General features: G+C 45.5%; 1 protein-coding gene across 1 annotated transcript; it reads left to right on the forward strand.

The window, feature by feature from the left end:
- The first annotated feature begins 2,662 nt into the window (after window positions 1-2,662).
- On the forward strand, window positions 2,663-15,751 carry c1qtnf1 (C1q and TNF related 1). The gene is made up of 4 exons (XM_056577649.1): window positions 2,663-2,922; window positions 10,764-10,939; window positions 11,393-11,538; window positions 12,355-15,751. Exons 1-4 carry the CDS (start codon window positions 2,911-2,913, stop codon window positions 12,903-12,905), a joined length of 885 nt encoding a protein of 294 aa, XP_056433624.1. The 5' UTR covers window positions 2,663-2,910; the 3' UTR covers window positions 12,906-15,751.
- Window positions 15,752-19,049: the final 3,298 nt, after the last annotated feature.

Here is a 19,049-nt window from a genome sequence, read left to right on the forward strand (position 1 = left end):
CTATAAGGGGCAATGGGGACATCTAGAGGAAGAAAACAGGTACTCCCATATATGCCCAAAATAAGATATATAAAATATAAAGACTATCACTCCCTCCAGCCAAAGGTAAATTCACATGTCACAATGAGAACACATGTAATTTTTTTATTGAAAGCATGCATGGGCATTCAATGTAGATATGGTTCATTTATAATTTGTTGTGTGTCTTTGTCATCTATTGACTCAGCATACCGAAAGCAATATAAGACAGAATATTACTTTATTGCTTCCACAGAGAAGCCAGGGGGAAAGTTCATCTTCCTATGTGTACCCAAAACAAAAATACTATTCAAAGGGTTTTGAGTACTACAAATCATACAAGCTGACCTTCAATCCACCATGAGACCATTATCACAAAGAAGACCATAATAATCAAGCCCAACACTGGGAACAATGGTGGTACTTCTGGCTATTGCCACTGGAGGTTAAAACTCAGACCTGTAGATCCAATAAAAGTAGAATAAGGAGATGAACAATGACTGTAGATTTTAGAATTATGGTTAGGAACTATAGAATCCGAAACGTGTTAATGCTTGAACAATGTGACTGTTATGTCACATACTATTGGTATAAATACTGTGTTTGCTGTACCGTATTTTATTATTCCATTTATCTTACTGCTTTGTCTTTACACTTTGTGTTTTATTGTCTTTGTTGTGATCAATGTGATGTGTTGTTTGTTTGAGGTTTGGCTGTATAACCAACACCATGTATTAGATGAGTATTAGTATGTATAGTACATAATGAGTATTATACGCACCATTACAAATGGCAGTACAGAAACCATGACCTTACATGTACGATGACCACAGCTCAAGTAATTTTCACTGAAAGAGGCCCCAGAAATGTCCCTCTGTCTATCTGTTTGACTGTGTGTGTGTGTGTCTGTGTGTCTGTGTGTCTGTGTGTCTGTGTGTCTGTGTGTCTGTCTGTCTGTCTGTCTGTCTGTCTGTCTGTCTGTCTGTCTGTCTGTCTGTCTGTCTGTCTGTCTGTCTGTCTGTCTGTCTGCCTGTCATTGTCTGTAAGATGCCTTGAAACGATCAAAATCAACTAAAAATAAAATAAATAAAGAGGAAGGACCTTCATTATGGGTCTATTGTCGTCCATACATACCTACCGATGTAGGATTATATGTGATTCAGGGGGAAAGTACGTCCTCCAATGTGTTCACAAGACAAAAATCGTATTCAAAGGGTTGTGAGTACTTCAAATCATATGGGCAGACCTTCAATCTGTGAGAACATTAACACAAAGAATCCCATGCAGTAGTCAAGACCAAAGCCACTTCTGGCTGTTGCCACCTAGAAGACTCAGGCAAGACCTGTAGATTGAATAAAAGTAGAATAAGGAGATGAACATGACTGTAGATATTAGAATCAGGAACTATATTAGCCTAAACCTGTTAATGCTTGTACAATGTGACTTATGTCACATACTATTGGTATAAATTAATTTTACTGCTTTCACTTTACACTTTGTGTTTTATTATCCAAGTTGTAATCAATGTGATGTGTTGTTTGTTTGAGGTTTGGCTGTATAACCGACACTGTGTATGAGATGAGGATTAGGTTTTTATGCACAATTACAAATTGCAGTACAGAAACTTGACCTTATATGCATGATGACCACAGCTCAAGTCAATTTCACTGAAAGAGGCGCTTGGTATAGGAGGTGAGGAGAAATGTCCCTCTGTCTGTCTGTCTGTCTGTCTGTCTGTCTGTCTGTCAGTTTGTCTGTCTGTCGGCCGTCGTAGTCTGTAAGCTGATTAAAAACGATCAAAATCAACTAAAAATAAAATAAAAAAAGAGGAAGGACTACATTCATTCTGGGTCTATTGTCACCCATACATACCTACCGATGTAGGGTGATGTGTGATTCATGAGTCACGATAGACAACAGAAGATCTTTATCTCATATGCACGCTGTCAGAGATGAGCGGACGATGCATTCTGTGAACGCTTCTCTTCCACCAGTATCGCAGACGCTCCACGGCACTTGACAAGCTTCACAATGGAGCGATCATCAGCAAGCAACATCAAGCCCTGTAATCATTATTAAAACAATGAGCCATGTTATCATGATCAAAACACTCGAGCTGGTACCCTGAGGCAAAGTGAGCATTAAGTCACCGGGATGGGAAATGTACAAGAGTCAAAACGATCCTGTGACGGATGACTTCCGTTTGGAAGTTGTTTGTTGATTTTGTCTCTAAGAGACAGTTGGAATGCTGATACGCCGCCACAGCTGAGTCAGATCTCACGCACACACAAACAAGTTAAAAACCGCTTATCTCATCCAGTTTCTTTCTCACTGAGTGCATTTCCCCCCCCTACTGCACTCCCACAACTTCCCTTCATCTAGCTGCCTTTCTCTTTCTCCTCCCCTATTCTGTCTCTTCCAGGCCTTCATTCGATCACTGCCTCTCTCTCTCTCTCTCTCTCTCTCTGCCTCTCTCTCTCTCTCTCTCTCTCTCTCTCTCTCGCTCTCTCTCTCTCTCTCTCTCTCTCTCAATCCCTTAGTACCCTTCCCCTCTCCTGTCGACCCCGCCTCCTTGTTTTGCTTCACCTCCCCCTCCCCCTCCTCCTCCTCCTCCTCCTCCTCCTCCTCCCTCCCTCCCTCTCCTCCTCCGCTTGTTTGGAGGATCGACGGCTCCCGGCATAGAACCCGCACAGAGGAGCAGACGGGAGGAGTCGTCCCCGGGACCCAAACAAGAGCCACACAGCAGCAGGTCCAGAAGAGTGACCCACGGACAACAATCGGCTCCATTCATCCCCCGTTTAAAGCCAGTCCAGACGAGGGCTGAACACGCCGGCGCAGCTCCTCACAGACGGACCGTTGCCCCCGAGTCGAGACGCAGAGTCCTCAGGACCCATGAGAGTTCAGGTAAGCACCGACCGCTCTGTGCTCTGAGGTGCTTTTGTTTGGCGGGAGTAAAATGGGGTGAGGCAAGTTGAATGTTGATTCTGTTATGCAGCAGTGCGGTTCAAGTTTTTACAGACAGAGAGGGAGACTGAGGGGGAGACTGAGGGGGAGACTGAGAGAGAGAGAGAGAGAGAGAGAGAGAGAGAGAGAGAGAGAGAGAGAGAGAGAGAGAGAGAGGGAGAGAGAGAGAGAGAGAGGGGAGAGAAACACACACACACAGGCATTTAGAGAGAAAATAAGAGACAGAAAGCGAGAGAAAGAGACAGAGAAAGAAAGAGACAGAGACACAGAGAAAGAGACTGAGGCAGAGAGAGAGAGACAGAAGAGGTAGCGCCATATGGGTCTCCCAATGATGGGACATCCATCCACTGAACTACTGTTGCATGCTGGCATTCAAAGGTTTTTGTTATAAACATGCATTGCACATAGCCAGGATGGATGCCTGAACAGATGAATCAACATGCGTAAATACTCCCACACACAAACACACACACACTTATATGTACAAATAATCACGTACCAAAACACACGTACAAAGCACGCACACACACACACACACACACACACACACACACACACACACACACACACACACACACACACACACACACACACACACACACACACACACACACACAAACACACACACACACACACACACACACATACACACACACACACACACACACAGGTGTGTACATCCAAACACAAATACGTGTGTGTGAGAGTGCAGCTCCTGCATTCAGACCAAACCATTCCCAGATGCGGGCGACCGCATGGCCTCCACTTCCCCTTGTTCAGGGACCATTGTTTTCAGAGACAACTGGCCTGAAGCGACCCCGACGGCCCCACCCCCACCGCGCTCATGGGAAACCCAGCTACTGCAGCCTCCTGGTCGGGTTAAAGACAGCAGGGAGCAGGGCTTACCTGGGGCAGGTGTTTGGTTCCCAGCCTGTAAACATGAGGACCCCCCCACCTGCTGCCTGGCTGACAATGGAGCACTTGACCAGCCCATGCAGTCATTTGCCCCGTGTTGTTGTTTCAGAGACCGCCCAGGAGCAGCTGTCGGTGTCGACGTAGTTTATCAGGCCGGCGCCACCTCATGGTATTCTATGCTCTGTCTGAGGAAGACATCAGTGTTTAGGGGGACGGGCGATGTTGGACGGGGATCTGTGGGAACTGAACAGGGAGCCGCTTGTGAGAAAGAGAGTCAGAGAGTGAGTGAGAAAGAGTGAGGCAAGTGTCCGGAGAGAGTTGAAAGTATGAAACCTGGGGTATAAATGTGCAGGGCATGCCAAAGCATAGGCCATGCAGCTGTCCTCATGTCTGACACGGAGAGAGAGAGAGAGAGAGAGAGAGAGAGAGAGAGAGAGAGAGAGAGAGAGAGAGGGAGAAAGAGAGAGAGAGAGGCCAAGAGAGAAGGCCATAAAATAGAGAGAGAAGAAAAGACAGAGAGAGAGACAGACAGAATGGAGCTTAAGGTGACTTTACAGAGTTGGAAACCAAAGGGGCAGCAGAGCCACTAGGTGACATAAACCAGCCACATCCCTGGGTAACTTTTCCACGTTTGGTGAGCGATTCAATGTTGCTGCTGTGAGTCCTCTCCCTTTCTCGCCTGCAGCACTTCTGCTGCTCTGTCAGGCCTTCTACATTCTCGCTGTCGCACGTTATTCATAGGTTTGGCTAGTCTTATCATAACAGGTGAGTGCATGCTAAAATACTTTTGCATGTGTGTGTGTGTGTGTGGGTACCCATGTGTGTGTGTGTGTGTGTGTGTGTGTGTACCCATGTGTGTGTGTGTGTGTGTGTGTGTGTGTGTGTGTGTGTGTGTGTGTGTGTGTGTGTGTGTGTGTGTGTACCCATGTGTGTGTGTGTGTGTGTGTGTGTGTGTGTGTGTGTGTGTGTGTGTGTGTGTGTGTGTGTGTGTGTGTGTGTGTGTGTGTGTGTGTGTGTGTGTGTGTGTGTGTGTGTGTGTGTTTGTGAGGGCAGCCGTGTGTGTGTTGTGCTTGTTTGTGTGCATGTGAAAGGGATAGTGTGAATTGTTATGTGGTATGTGATGAGATGGGCAGAATACATCGCCTCTCAGCCGGCAATAAGTGCTCACTTCAGCTCAGATGCTATACAGCTTATTAAGCTTTTAACTCTTTCCTCTTCAAAAACCAGAACTTAGGTTGACTTCTGCAGCATTTGCTGCTGGCGGTAGGAAGTGCGGGGGTAGTGTGGGGTTGTTGGCCGCGTTAGACTTATTCCTTTTAACCTTTCAAATGTTTTGCAACTCAGAATCACAAGAAGCAAAACAGAAATAACACAACCCGTAGTATAAGTGATTCTTCGACTTCTGCGAGTTCAACCTGTGTTTCCTGGCCGAATTAAGTGTTTGTGTTTAAGGGGGATTGTACCATATCTTTTTCAGGATATGGCCATATCCTGAAAAGATATGGCCGAAACGACACACACACACACACACACACACACACACACACACACACACACACACACACACACACACACACACACACACACACACACACACACACACACACACACACACACACACACAAAGAGAAAAAATAGTCAATGAAAAAATAGCCAATTGTCCGATCAACTTCAGATGAATTGCAACCTCAGCTATTGTCCTCTGAGGACCTGAAATAGACCCAATAACTCATACACAGATATAAAACATATAGACAGAAATAGACATTGAACCCTGTGGCCAGGGGGGGTTCTGTGTGCAGTTTGAATGTTCTCCCGGTGTTCATACAGGTTTCCTACGGGTGCTCAGGTTTTACTCCCGCAAAACAAAGAAAAAACATGCACTTTAATGCTCCTGCGCTGCTCATTACCGAGGAAGGGACACTACATCTGGAGCTGGTTCCCAACCCTACCCTGTGGCAGCCCACTGCTCCGAGCCCCTAGCTAGGAAGGGTTAAACAATCAATAAGTATATTGGCAAACGTAATATCATATTTACACACAAAGGTATATAATATTTTTTTTAACTGACGTTAACCCCATTTGTCCTTTTTCTAACCCTAACCATATTCTACATATATAAAGAACTTTAAATGGTGGCAGCACATCTACGTGGCTGCTCCTGGTGCCATTGTAAGACAGGTTCTAACAACTTCATGTAATTGTTTACAAAGACGGGCTGGGCCAGGGGGGGTGTGGAGAGAGTGGGTCTAGCTTAGCCTTGTGGCTTTCACCACATGTCCACACTGGAACAAAACCAGTGACCTGGGACTGCTGACCACCAGTTGAAGGAACTGGGCCATGAAGGAGGATTTCTGGTCTGTTGGGTGAATGGAGACAGGCACCCACAAATACAGACACAAACGCATGCAGACACACACACACCAACACACATACACCAACACACACATACACACACACACACACACACACACACACACACACACACACACACACACACACACACACACACACACACACACACACACACACACACACACACACACACACACACTCACATACACACACAAACACACATATGCACACAAACACAGACACAAACACACACACATGGGACGTACACACACACATACACACACACACACACACACACACACACAAAACTGATAAAGAGGTGGGCATGACGCTTCCACAGTGGTATGACAAGCTTGCACAAGAAGAAGTGCTGATATAATAACCCACATGCAAGCACGCACACACACACACACACACACACACACACACACACACACACACACACACACACACACACACACACACACACACACACACACACACACACACACACGTACACACTCACAGACAAATGTTTCCACTTATTAATTATTACGCCAAAGGCAGGTTTCAACATGTGTTCTCTCTCTACGGGTGAACAGATGTTTGATGGGCAGAGCAGCCTCATTGAAGCTAAGTGCTATGAGCTTCATTAGGTAGCGAAGGGTCCATGGATAAAGAAAAACATTTTTCTTCTATTCTGGCAGCTAGACAATCAACACAATGGTTTGTCAATTTTTTAATAATTCAGACAACTGGCTTTTCAAAATGATGCCTGATTAAAATGAATGAACTAGAACGTACTCCTCACTAGACACTAGGTAAACAAACGACTCCTGCTCGTTGCTATCACAGACGTGCTTTCAGTGCTGAATTAAAACCAAATCATGCCATAGGTCACACACACACACACACACACACACACACACACACACACACACACACACACGACACACACACACGAGACACACACACACACACACACACACACACACACACACACACACACACACACACACACACACACAGTGTGTGTGTGTGTGTGGGATTCCCAGTTGGGAAGTGAAACCAATTGAGGAATTGGTGTGTGTTCAGTAATGAACAAATAAAGCAAAGAATCGAAACATAAGACACATCTAATGAATGTAACAACAATTCGTTTTCATTTCTGATGACACAAATGTTAAGCCTGTCCATGCGTAGTATTTCAACTAATACGTAATATCCACACGCTTTTGCTCACAATATCACTCGGCTTAAATGCAACAATAAAAGGATAAATATTATGTAATATTCATAATGATAATGTTATCTTAATGTTATTTTTCCAATCTGACATTTCCAAAAGTACAGATGAATGAAGAAGTGACGCCACACAAGCGAGAGTAAACAAAAAGAGAGGTTAAGGCGGTATTCTCAAAATGCTAATAGTCGTACAACCATCAACACACAACGGTATTTAGTATGTTTAGAATAAGTACGTTTAGTAGATTATAAACACAGTTTTGTAAACCCGGAAACAGTAATGGAGGGTCCATTGTGTGACGCATATAATGGCTGTTAGTCACACAAGCACCTTGACAGGCAGCCAGATAAGAGTGATGTCATGGAAAGTTTGATAAGAGTTCCCCTGTAATGATATCATCCCTGAGGGGACCCTTATGATGTGATCAGATCAATGCCGGAAATTGGCGGCAGTCAGTTGAAGCTGAACTGAGGCAGTTCAAAACATGTTGCAACACTCTGCATAACTATGATGGTTCAGAGGAGATTGGAGGATCAGGGATAAGGGATCAAGATTTGGACTCAAATGCAGAAACAAGAACAGTTTGTCCAAAAAGATTGAAAATAGGATGAAGATAGGCAACGAGTCGAAAAACTGCCTGATTAATCTCAGGACTACTTAGACACAGACTAGACGGGGTTAGCGTCGGGACAGGACGATCAGAAAGGGCGAACAAAACCAAAGGCTGGAATGCACAGGAGGAAACTATAGACAATCAACACAGGTGGAACACAATGGATTGATAATTTATGTCTCTTAGAGTGAGACAAGATACTCATCTTGCCTCTGGAAACATTGGACCCAAAGCTTGTATATGTTTTAACTGTGCTTGTATTATAATTGGGAATGCTTCATTTGCATCCTTCTTAAATGTTTTGTATTTTTTTATTATCATATATATATATATATATTTTTATCTATGTACTGTGCAGTCTATGTGGACCTTCCTGTGTCTTGAATAAAGTCATAATAATCACAGTTAATGAGATTAAAGAAGATTATAACTGAGGACATCAAGGAGGAAGAAACTAAAACTACGCTAATCAAACAGAATAGTTCAAACAGTGAAAAGATGAATGTCTCCTCTGCATCCCTGAGATAACATACAGCACATCGACAAGGACTTCTGGGGGGGGGGGGGGTGGTCACAAGGAAGTTAAGCACATGCTGAACAGAATGCTTTGATTCTTGGACGTCTGGACTTTGGGCAGCCATGCTTGCCTTCAAAGCCCAACATGTTCATTGACTATCTCATTATCCAGTCGTTCGGTCAGCAGAAGGGATGGGCTTTGTGTGGGCGGGTTGTTGTGTGTTCGAGCAGTGGGTATGGTGGTGTAGTGGGGGAGTAGAGGGTGAGTAGTGGGGGAGTGGTGGGGCAGTCGCAGGTGAGTAGCGGGGCAGTGGCAGGTTAGTGTTGGGTGAGTAGTGGGTGAGTAGTGAGGGAGTGGTGGTGGAGTCGCAGGAAAAATGGGTAAGTAGTGGGTGAGTAGCGGATGAGTTGTGGGGCAGAATATCAGAATTGGACTCCTTTGTATTCTGGGCCCACTCTTTCCGGATGTCTTCCTGGAGCAAGAGGTCAAACTGAAAGGCTTGGAAGCACTGAAAGGAATCTGTAATCCCCCCGCTAATCCCATGTTTGCATCCAGACGACCTCTGCTCCCTGACGTTTGACTTTGAATGTTGTTGTTGGACAGACAGACGGAGAGACAGGCAGTGCCCAAGTGAGAAAGAGAAAATGAAAGACAGAACAAGAGAAGGAATGAAACAAAGAAAAAAGAGAAAGAAAGATGCAAGAAAGACAGATTGAATGGCGATAGGGTGATTGTCATTTGGTTGAACAAGCTGTAGCTACAATCAGGGCTGATAATGGCGGCCCCTTGACCGGCAGCAGGGCCTTTGTGGAAGACAAATATGGGGCCCCTAGTTTTTGATTATAGTGGTGCCTCTGATGCTAAACAGCCAACTTCCTGTCGCTCCAATTTCAGAGGTAGTCATTAGTTTTAATTTGGGTTAGCACTTTGAGTATTTGTATTTGATTTATGTTTTTGCTTGGAAATTGGCCTCCCATTCCCATATGTCGCATAGCTTCAAATTAGTATCATAATAATGATGATCTCATTTCATCCCATAATTTTGCTAATGGGTATGAGCAGGCATCTAAGTAGCTGGATGGTCTTAAATCTGGAGAGCATTCATTAACCTGGATACAATTACCCGTGGAGGAGTAAAACATTAATCCACTCTATAATTAGGATGACCTGTGTTCCAGTAAACTCATAAATATGAATTGATTAACCTTGATGTGAGCATGCTCTTATAGTGTATTTTGCAACATCTGTAATAAGACCTATGTCCTAGTAAAAATAAATAAAAACATGTGTTATTTGCACCAGTTAGCAGTAAAAGGCTAGTACAACACAAATTCAATTTTATCCTTACGGTTGGATATTGTCATGTTTGTCGTCAATTCAGGCTTCATATATGTTGGAGGGGGGAAAACGTATTATTGTAAACAATTTAAAAAATAATACATTAGCATAATTGTTGGGACACTTAGTAATAGAGAGCGAGGAAATTACTGACTGCTTTTGGACTTTCCCTCCAGTATGACAGCCCAACAGGAAGCAACAACGTTACTGTTACTCTGGGTGGTGTCAAATTTTTTCGCAATGTGGCACAGATTGCTGTCAGATGTTTCGCCACATCCTGTTTAGTGCTGATGAGTTCAGTCTTGGAGCTAAATGAATTCCCTGCTTCCAGCGCTCACCAGCACAGAGCAGGCTGCCATTCAGTCTGACTGCCATTCAAATAAATCAGATCCATTCCGATGTTTCCAAAAATGTTCCCGTCGGATCCTGGCTGCTCCATCGGAGAGCCCGTCCTAATATAAGCACAGACAGTACAGTGTTTTGTCTACAGTCTAAATTTGCCGTACAATTCCTCCCTAGAAATGCTCTCCAGCTACAACAGAGCTTGTGGCTTCAAGAAGGCCGGAACATTGCCTGCTTCAACGCGGCCCCCTGTAAAATCCTGTTTACTGACCATGGCCATGCATTTATCAAATCCTTCACTCACTTCACAGCCTTTTGTTCTTTCTATCGTGTGTGTGTGTGTGTGTGTGTGTGTGTGTGTGTGTGTGTGTGTGTGTGTGTGTGTGTGTGTGTGTGTGTGTGTGTGTGTGTGTGTGTGTGTGTGTGTGTGTGTGTGTGTGTATGTGTGCGTGTGTGTCTCCTTTGTGCCCTGGCAGATGAAGGTTATGTGTGTGTGGGCCGTGCTGCTCCTCCTGGGTCCGTGGCCAGCCCCAGCCTACCGGACCCCCTTCGACCAAGGACCACTGGAGTCTGAGCAGAAGGGTCCAGGCAGGACGGAGCCTAGGGGACGGCCGACGGAGCGCTACCCCAGAGACGAGGCTCCGGACGGCGGGTACGTCCCCGTGCTCCATGGGTAGAACCTGCTTGGTCAGCAGTTACAGGATAACTCAACGACCTGAGGAGCGTTTAGACAGAGAGCCTCACTTTGTGCTGCAGGAAGTTGTGGACGACAGTTTTCCGACATTAAAACACTATTTTAGGTCGGAGTAAACAGGATCCAGGGAAAAACGGCAGACCTTAATACGGCAGACATGAAGCTCATTATCTGTGTGCTCTCACACACAGCCAGCTTTGTACTTATACAGAGTACCTTTCCAAACTAAATGTAATGGAAACAGCGACGGCACCAAACAAAACGTCACAAACACGTCACGTTAATTAACAAGCCACAGTCGAGCCCATCTGGTCTGCGTTGAACCTCATTACAAACAACTTTCAACTAGAAGCGAAGACCACATTGAGGATGTTAACGGCGGGGGCGGTTTGTGAAATGGATCTTCCGCAGGCCGAGGTCGTCCAGGGAGTGTCGCCGATGCTGCGACCCCCGAGAGGACCCCCCGTCGGGCTACACCGGCCAGAGCTACCCCCAGTTCCAGCCGCCCCCGCCCGAGTACAAAGTGGTGCCCCAGATCAACATCACCATACTCAAAGGTTCACTCAATAATAGCATGCTTTCACTGCATAAACAAACACATGCACCCCTCGACAGACAAAATCAGACACACACACACACACACACAAACACATCCACACACAGAAATACACACGCACAAACACAAAGACACACACAAAAATACACACAAACATAAGCACAAAAACACACACACACACACACACACACACACACACACACACACACACACACACACACACACACACACACACACACACACAAACATAAACACAAAGACACACACACACACAAACACATACAGAAATACACACAAACATGAACACAAAGACACACACACACACACACACACACAAGACACCCACACACACAAACACACACATCTGGTGTTTATTGTGGTGGTAAAGAGCGAGACCGGTGGAGGTGTGTCTCCCGCCCGCTTGGGGAAATGAAGAAGATTTGAGGGCTTTTAAGGAAAGAAACAAATAAAAGCGTGGGTTAGTTGGTGTCCATGAGGGGACGATTTAGATGTGAATGTGGGTTCGGCTTCGCTGGAGCGCACCCATTGCCCGCGGCGATCCCGACCACGGCAATTAACTGTGTTTCAGCAAAAAACACCGTAATGTGAGTCGGTGCGGCGGATGTCTGAGGGTCCCCCGTGAAGTATGCGACAATAACACTTTTAGTTAGCGCACACAGCAGTATAACCATAAGCACACATACCTCAACGATAACTACCAGCGCTATAACCACAAAGCACACTCATAACAACAACAGCTCATTTCTACGAGCCTTTACCTGAACCCTTTCCCACAACTCTCTCTGCCTGTTGCCAGGTGAGAAGGGGGACCACGGCGAGAGAGGACACTTTGGCAAATCGGGGAAAGGCGGGCTGACCGGCCCACAGGGGCCCGCTGGGTACAAGGGCTCCAAGGGCAGCGTGGGCCTCCCGGGGGAGGCCTGCAAGTCGCACTACGCCGCCTTCTCGGTGGGCCGCAAGAAGGGCCTCCACTCCGGCGACTACTACCAGACGCTGGTGTTCGACACGGAGCTGGTCAACCTCTACGGACACTTCAACATGTTCACCGGAAAGTTCTACTGCTACGTGCCGGGCATCTACTACTTCAGCCTGAACGTGCACACGTGGAACCAGAAGGAGACGTACGTGCACGTGATGCACAACGAGCGCGAGGCGGTGATCCTGTACGCGCAGCCCAGCGACCGCTCTGTCATGCAGAGCCAGAGCCTGATGCTGGCGCTGGAGACCCACGACCAGGTGTGGGTGAGACTGTTCAAGGGCGAGCGGGAGAACGCCGTGTTCAGCGACGACTTTGACACCTACATCACCTTCAACGGACACCTCATCAAACACAAGAACGATTTGTAGGGCGTCGTGGGTGTGTGTGTGTGTGTGTGTGTGTGTGTGTGTGGGGGTGCACGGGTGTGTCTGTACTTGTACGTGTGTGTGTGTGTGTGCACGGGTGTGCCTGTACTCGTTTGTGTGTGTGTGTGTGTTTGTATGTGCACAGGTGTACCTGTATGTGTGTGTGTCTGTAGTTGTATGTGTGTTTGTGTGCATGCACGTGCCTCTACTTGTATGTGTGTTTGTGTGTGTGTGTGTGTGTGTGTGTGTGTGTGTGTGTGTTTGTGCGTGTGTGTGTGGGACTGGGACAGACGATAGCAGCTAGGTATAGACTTTGACAAGCCAGAGGAGAGCAGTGCATCATGGGAGGCCTTTGTCACAGCATCGCTCTGACCCCGATCGACGGGCCAGCTGGAACTCAACAGTCTGAAGTGACTCGACTCAACCCATGGACCCGCAATTGGGTTTATCTGGGGAGCGTTGGCATCAGCAACGTTTGTTTGGGTGGAAGAGGCGTGTCGGGTGCAAAGGTCTGTTATGACACACACCTGGCCCTGGTCTTGTAGAGTAAGCAAAACCTGTACTGATAGACTGGCAATCAGCATTCTGGATCTATTTATGGGTTTGGATATATATGTGTTATTGATTGACGAGACTCTTAATGAGGTTTATATTCGTGTTTTTATTTTATGTTCTTGTTTTGTACTTTTTATCTACTTTAAATATTGTGACTTGATTAACAGGAATCAAGTCCCATCAGTATTGTGTAACTAAACGTTTTTTTTTGCGTTGATATTTACATTGTCTAGCACCTACATTGCTTGCCAGGTCAGTCAGCATATATATTGAGCATATAAACTCTCCTTCAGGTGCTAGTATAAATAAATATCAATACAACTGTTTTAGCCCCAGGATTGAATGAATACCTATGGTGACAGAACACCAGGTATTCAAGGATAATAATGAAAGGGGCTATTTAATATTTGTAAAGTTAAAAGGCTATCTGGCAATCTGCATTAATACTCCACATCCACACTGTTGTGAACTCGTTTCCATCTGTCGTCAGGACAACAGTTCTCGTAATATATCCTACGCCCGTTTTGGCAGAGCATAGGCGTACTGCAGGGAATCCATCTGAGACATCCTGTTTCATTGTTTTGGACATGTTACACATGACATTAAAAAGCAGACGATAGCCATAACGGCCTGGAGGTGACGTGAACTTCCTGCTTCATGTGTGCTCTTTGTTTTTTATAGTTTTCTTAGTTCCTAGATTTATATATCAATTGAAAGGTTTTAACAACAAGGTAAATGATCAGCACCATCATGTAATCTGTATTCCTCCCGCTGTAACAATTAAATGGCTGAGATTCCCAGCTCCCACAGGGAACCCAAATGAATTCCTGCTTTTAGTCTACATTCAAAAATAAAACAGCAGGAATTCAACAGGTGCATTAAAGAATAAAGAAAGAGATTTCCCTGAACCACCCTAAACTTTTGCACATAACATTACATAATTTCTTTCTCGGGGTGTGCAAGAAAAAGGGTCTCCCCTCTCTTAAAGAGATGAGAGGGACCGTGCACGCACACACACGCATCGCCGTGAGAAAACACAACAGAGACATACGAATCTTAAATTACACGTTTGGTCGCGCCAATTTAAAGAAGCACCGGCACATATCGCAATATTGTTTTGCTGCCAGTCGGCCTGCTTTGAACACCATCTGTCACAACGAATGTCTCATGGAGCCTTTGATGCCGTTGTGTATCTGGACAGTGTTCAGCGGCAGCCTTTCAGAGCAGGCGTCCCGGGGGGAACGGTTTCAAACCGCCGCTTCAAACCCATAGGCCCCCTTACTTATTTTCCACAATGGCGACATTGTTAAGTCCCTTTAATATGAAGATTATGAAAACAAGAACATTTACATAGAAGAGGAAAAAACAAGGGAGGGAAACAGAGGGAGGGAACCGCTTGACAGTTAAAAGACGTTGCTGCAGATCCCGTCTATGTTTGTTATCCTGTCTGTTCTGCTATGTTGCTGTTGTTTCGTTTGTTCAGATGTTTGTGTGCATCGCCCGAAATGGATATGGATCAAATTCAATGTTAAAATAAACAAACATGTCCTTCAGGGAACGTGGCTCAATGTGTTGGGAGAACGGAAAGGATCAGGAGAAGAAGCTCCCAGTTTTTGAGCACCCACATGTGTGTTGTGTCTTTGACTTTGAGTTGTTGGGTGTGTCTGTTTCTCGGTGCCGTTGCAGATGAAATGTGACTTGGCAAAGTGTACAGAACAACAGATGAAAAGTGAGCCAGCAGTCTACAGCAGAACTTGCCATGAAAAGAGGAGCAAAGCAGTTAGCCTACTCCAAGTAAAGCTTTAGCCTCCAAACACCAAAGGCTCTCTTGCATTTTATCCTTCGGTTTATCTCTTAATGCCTGTGTATCTATTTTTTCTTACTTTCTGTATTGTTCTTCAATCACAAACCATCGGTTCCAATGCAATACACACAAAGAAGAGACAATGAAGAACTCAGGTCACACATCCACATGAACGTACTTAGCAGTAAATCAATGTGTACCGGCGCCCTCTAGCGGTGGTCTTTATACAGCACATGACAGGTCGGCGCGCATAGATAAAGCAAAGCGATCGGAAAGAGTTGCGCCAAACACATTCCACATCCCCGTGAAGACACCATGCAAATAAGGAAAAAACGTCTACTATCACCTTCTGGTGTACAAAAGTAGTATCATTCTAGCAACATTGTGTGCAGCTATAGTAAACCCATCTGTGGAAGGGCATACATATTCTTGGAAATGCATGATTATTTCGGATATAATAACGGTATAATTATTTTTTCTTACAAGCGTCAGACAATATTATTTAATTATAATATTATCATGAACAACGCCGGATAAAGAGTATAGTTTGATCTCCTCCTTGAAGTCTTGTGGCTATGATGACTTTTGTTTTTTCCCGACATGAGGGAAGTATAGGAGGAGAGGCTTAGTGGTCAAAATTGGACTTAAGGAGAGTATATTAACGAGATCTGAGAAAGAGACGTCCTGTCTGTGTGTGGAGGGATACATACTGGGATGAGGTGATCCGCGTTTAACAGACCCTGAAACCAGCATCAGCAACTCTCGGTTCTGGTGTTGACCGCATTGCTCACGTGACAACCCCGTCCTCAGCTATCTCCTCTCATTATTTTAATTATGGACCCACACGGGTTATCCTTAATGGGCCCAAGACTGCTAAACGTGTGTTTTCAAGATTTTCTTGCATTAGAAAAAGGCTTAAAAAACTGATGGAACCAATGTATTTTTGGACAATAAATATTCTGCTAATTATTTAAGATAATATGCTGAAATAGGCCGATTTAGATACTCTGAAGAGTTTTAACACAATAACAGGAACAGTTCTTACATCCTAATACCGGCATTTCTGAATTTAAGGCCTTCCAGTCAATTAATCCCATTTATGAATCAAAAATAAGAAGTCGATAATAGACGATTCTTTATACAACTGAAAAAGAACATGGCGACAAGGGCAAGGCCATCATGGAGAACACACTCTATTACTCTTATTCTTGTCGGGACAATTACCACAAATGTTTTCATGACTCTACTCCGATGGAAGGGCAGGCTACGTGCAAGCGGGTGTTGGGTTATAAAGCCCAAGGAAGATACAATGCCTTCGGACCATCATCAAGGGTGAGGCGACGCAAAGTTCAAAGATGGTGAATCACGTCGTGGGCCCGTTAGAGGTGGTTGTGAAAAACGATGGCGTAGGCTATGTTGAAACGGAGAGTTTTAACCTCTGGTGATATGGAGAAAATAATAGGTCTACTTATACGAATTAACTCACTAACAAATGAAATAATAACTAGTAGGAAATTAGTATGGTGGAGCTTATTTCCAACCAAAGAGCATGAGGATAAACGTATATTTTAATTCTGCGTACGTTCTAAAGCACGGATTCCTGCTCCCAGTTCACATACATGGCCACTCGGTGGCAGCCTTGTCCCTTTTTTGATGCCGGCCGGCTGCCTCTGAAACAGGACTAAGTGGGGTTGTTGGAGAGAGAGGGCAGGAAGAGCCATGTTCGGATCAACCAAACATTATTGGAAACATTAATAACTGACACTCTAGGGCTTGGGATGACTGTGGAGGTAGTCGGTTAGAAATAAGGATATCAAATGAGTGCGTATGAAACGTAACAATCTCGCCTTTTCTTTTTTTTTTTTACGAGAACGCCTGTAAGCAATGCAACAATTTATGTCTTCTGGTGGTACATCTCAGGTCCACTGGAGCAACAACCAAATGCAAATGTAGAGCTCAAAGCTAAAGGGTAAGTCATCTGAAAAGACACATCCCTGAACTTACTTGGCTCATCTGGTCTTTTTAAAAAAGAGAACTCATGCTGCATCACTTTTACTTGCAAACAAAGCGATGGGCGAAGAATCAAAATCGAATCGAATCTAATGAGATCCCACCCATAAAATCCAATCACATCCAATCGAATCGTTAAAAGCACCGCCAAGGTTTTGTCAACTCGGAGTTGATCGCTGAGCTGATAAACGTAACGAGCCGCCCACTTTGATGATCTAGCTGCCTGTCAGCGTTTCTCTGGGCGTCATCTCAGGGTCGACTGTTCTGCGCTGATCTACCTGATGGGCCAGCGCTCATCTCCGCGCTCCCCCGTAAACCCGGGGAGGGCGCGCACATGAGCGGCAGACAAGTCATCCCGGGTCCCCTGGGGGCCGTGTGCACTGCCGCTGAAGTGCAGCCATCAAGAGACGGCGATGCGGTTCCGTATGCGATGGCCACAAGCAATATCAATTTTTTATTCGGATCGCACTTTGAACGGTCGAGGCCTACTACACGTGGCACCGCCGTCTATTTATTAGCATATGCCAATAGCGGGGCCCCACTAAATAATCAACCGGCGAAGGGCTACCAGCGAGGCATTAATATTTCATGGGGAATGGTGTAGCCATGTATATATGGTGAATTTTTAAACACAGATTCTCCCGGTCGCAATTTTCATCATGGTTTTATTAGGTATTAAAGATTGAACTGTGGTTCCCCCCCCCCCCCCCCCCTCACCTTTTCAATCAACGGAGATGACCGGCTGGCGACTCAACAAAACACAGAGAAGAGGCAGGAGACGACCCGCACGGGAGCAGCCAATAGGAACAGGGGATGGGGGGAGGGAGGGGGGGGGAGGGAGAGGGGGAGGACCAATGATGTGGATTTTAAAGGAGCAAAGGGTTCAAAGAAAGAAAGAAAGAAAGGAGGAAAGGAAGAGGGGAGGAATAAAATGAAGAAACGGTGTAATTTGAAAGCAATAGTAAATGTAAAAAATATATATTTTGCTTGATTTGTTCTCACTTTTTGCAGCCAATCTCATATTCTGTATTTTTCTGTTTCTGTACCCTTCCTACATGGCACATCGACATATATCCATATCAAGAGCTCTGAGAGGGTGTACAGGCTGATGTCCGGAGAGAGGGTGCATACCCCTATTAAAGGCTGATACCCTGACAGACAACACACCCAAAATACCCTTGCAGAGGGTACATTCCCCTGGTTAATTCGGATACCCTAAAAGAGGGTTCATACCCTTATACCCTGAGAGAGGGTACATACCCTGAGACCCTGACATAGGGTACATGCCCTGATGCCCTGACAGAGGGTACATACCCTAACAGAGGGTACATGCCCTGATACAATGACAGAGGGTACATACCCTGATACTCTGAAAGGGGGTACATACCCTGATACCCTGACAGAGGGTAAATACCCTGAGTGAGGCAGTGGAGCCATCGCTGCTTGAGTCATACTAATGAGGGATCGATAAATCTGCCCACTGAGTCTGCCATACACACAAGCACCCAGGTGTAGAGCACAATCTCTTTTTCTTTCTCTCTCTCTCTTGTCCTCCTCTCTTCCCGTCTCTGTCTCTCTCCCCCTCTTTCTCTTTCTCCCTCGCTCTCTCTTCTCTCTCTCTCTTTCTCTCCTCTCCGAACACTCCAGAGACAATCAATGATGGGACAGTGGGGGCTGTGTCAGCACCAAGGAACCCCCTCCCACTCTCTCTCTCTCTCTCTCTCTCTCTCTCTCTCTCTCTCTCTCTCTCTCTCTCTCTCTCTCTCTCTCTCTTTCTC

This window comes from Gadus chalcogrammus, chromosome 18, assembly GCF_026213295.1.
Source record: "Gadus chalcogrammus isolate NIFS_2021 chromosome 18, NIFS_Gcha_1.0, whole genome shotgun sequence".
NCBI classification, from domain to species: Eukaryota; Metazoa; Chordata; class Actinopteri; order Gadiformes; family Gadidae; genus Gadus; species Gadus chalcogrammus.

Bases quoted from the DNA above. Each gene is read 5' to 3' on its own strand.
- c1qtnf1 (XM_056577649.1), top strand. The intron at 10,940-11,392 runs GTACGTCCCCGT...GATCTTCCGCAG, and splicing joins GACGAGGCTCCGGACGGCGG to GCCGAGGTCGTCCAGGGAGT. The intron at 11,539-12,354 runs GTTCACTCAATA...GCCTGTTGCCAG, and splicing joins CAACATCACCATACTCAAAG to GTGAGAAGGGGGACCACGGC.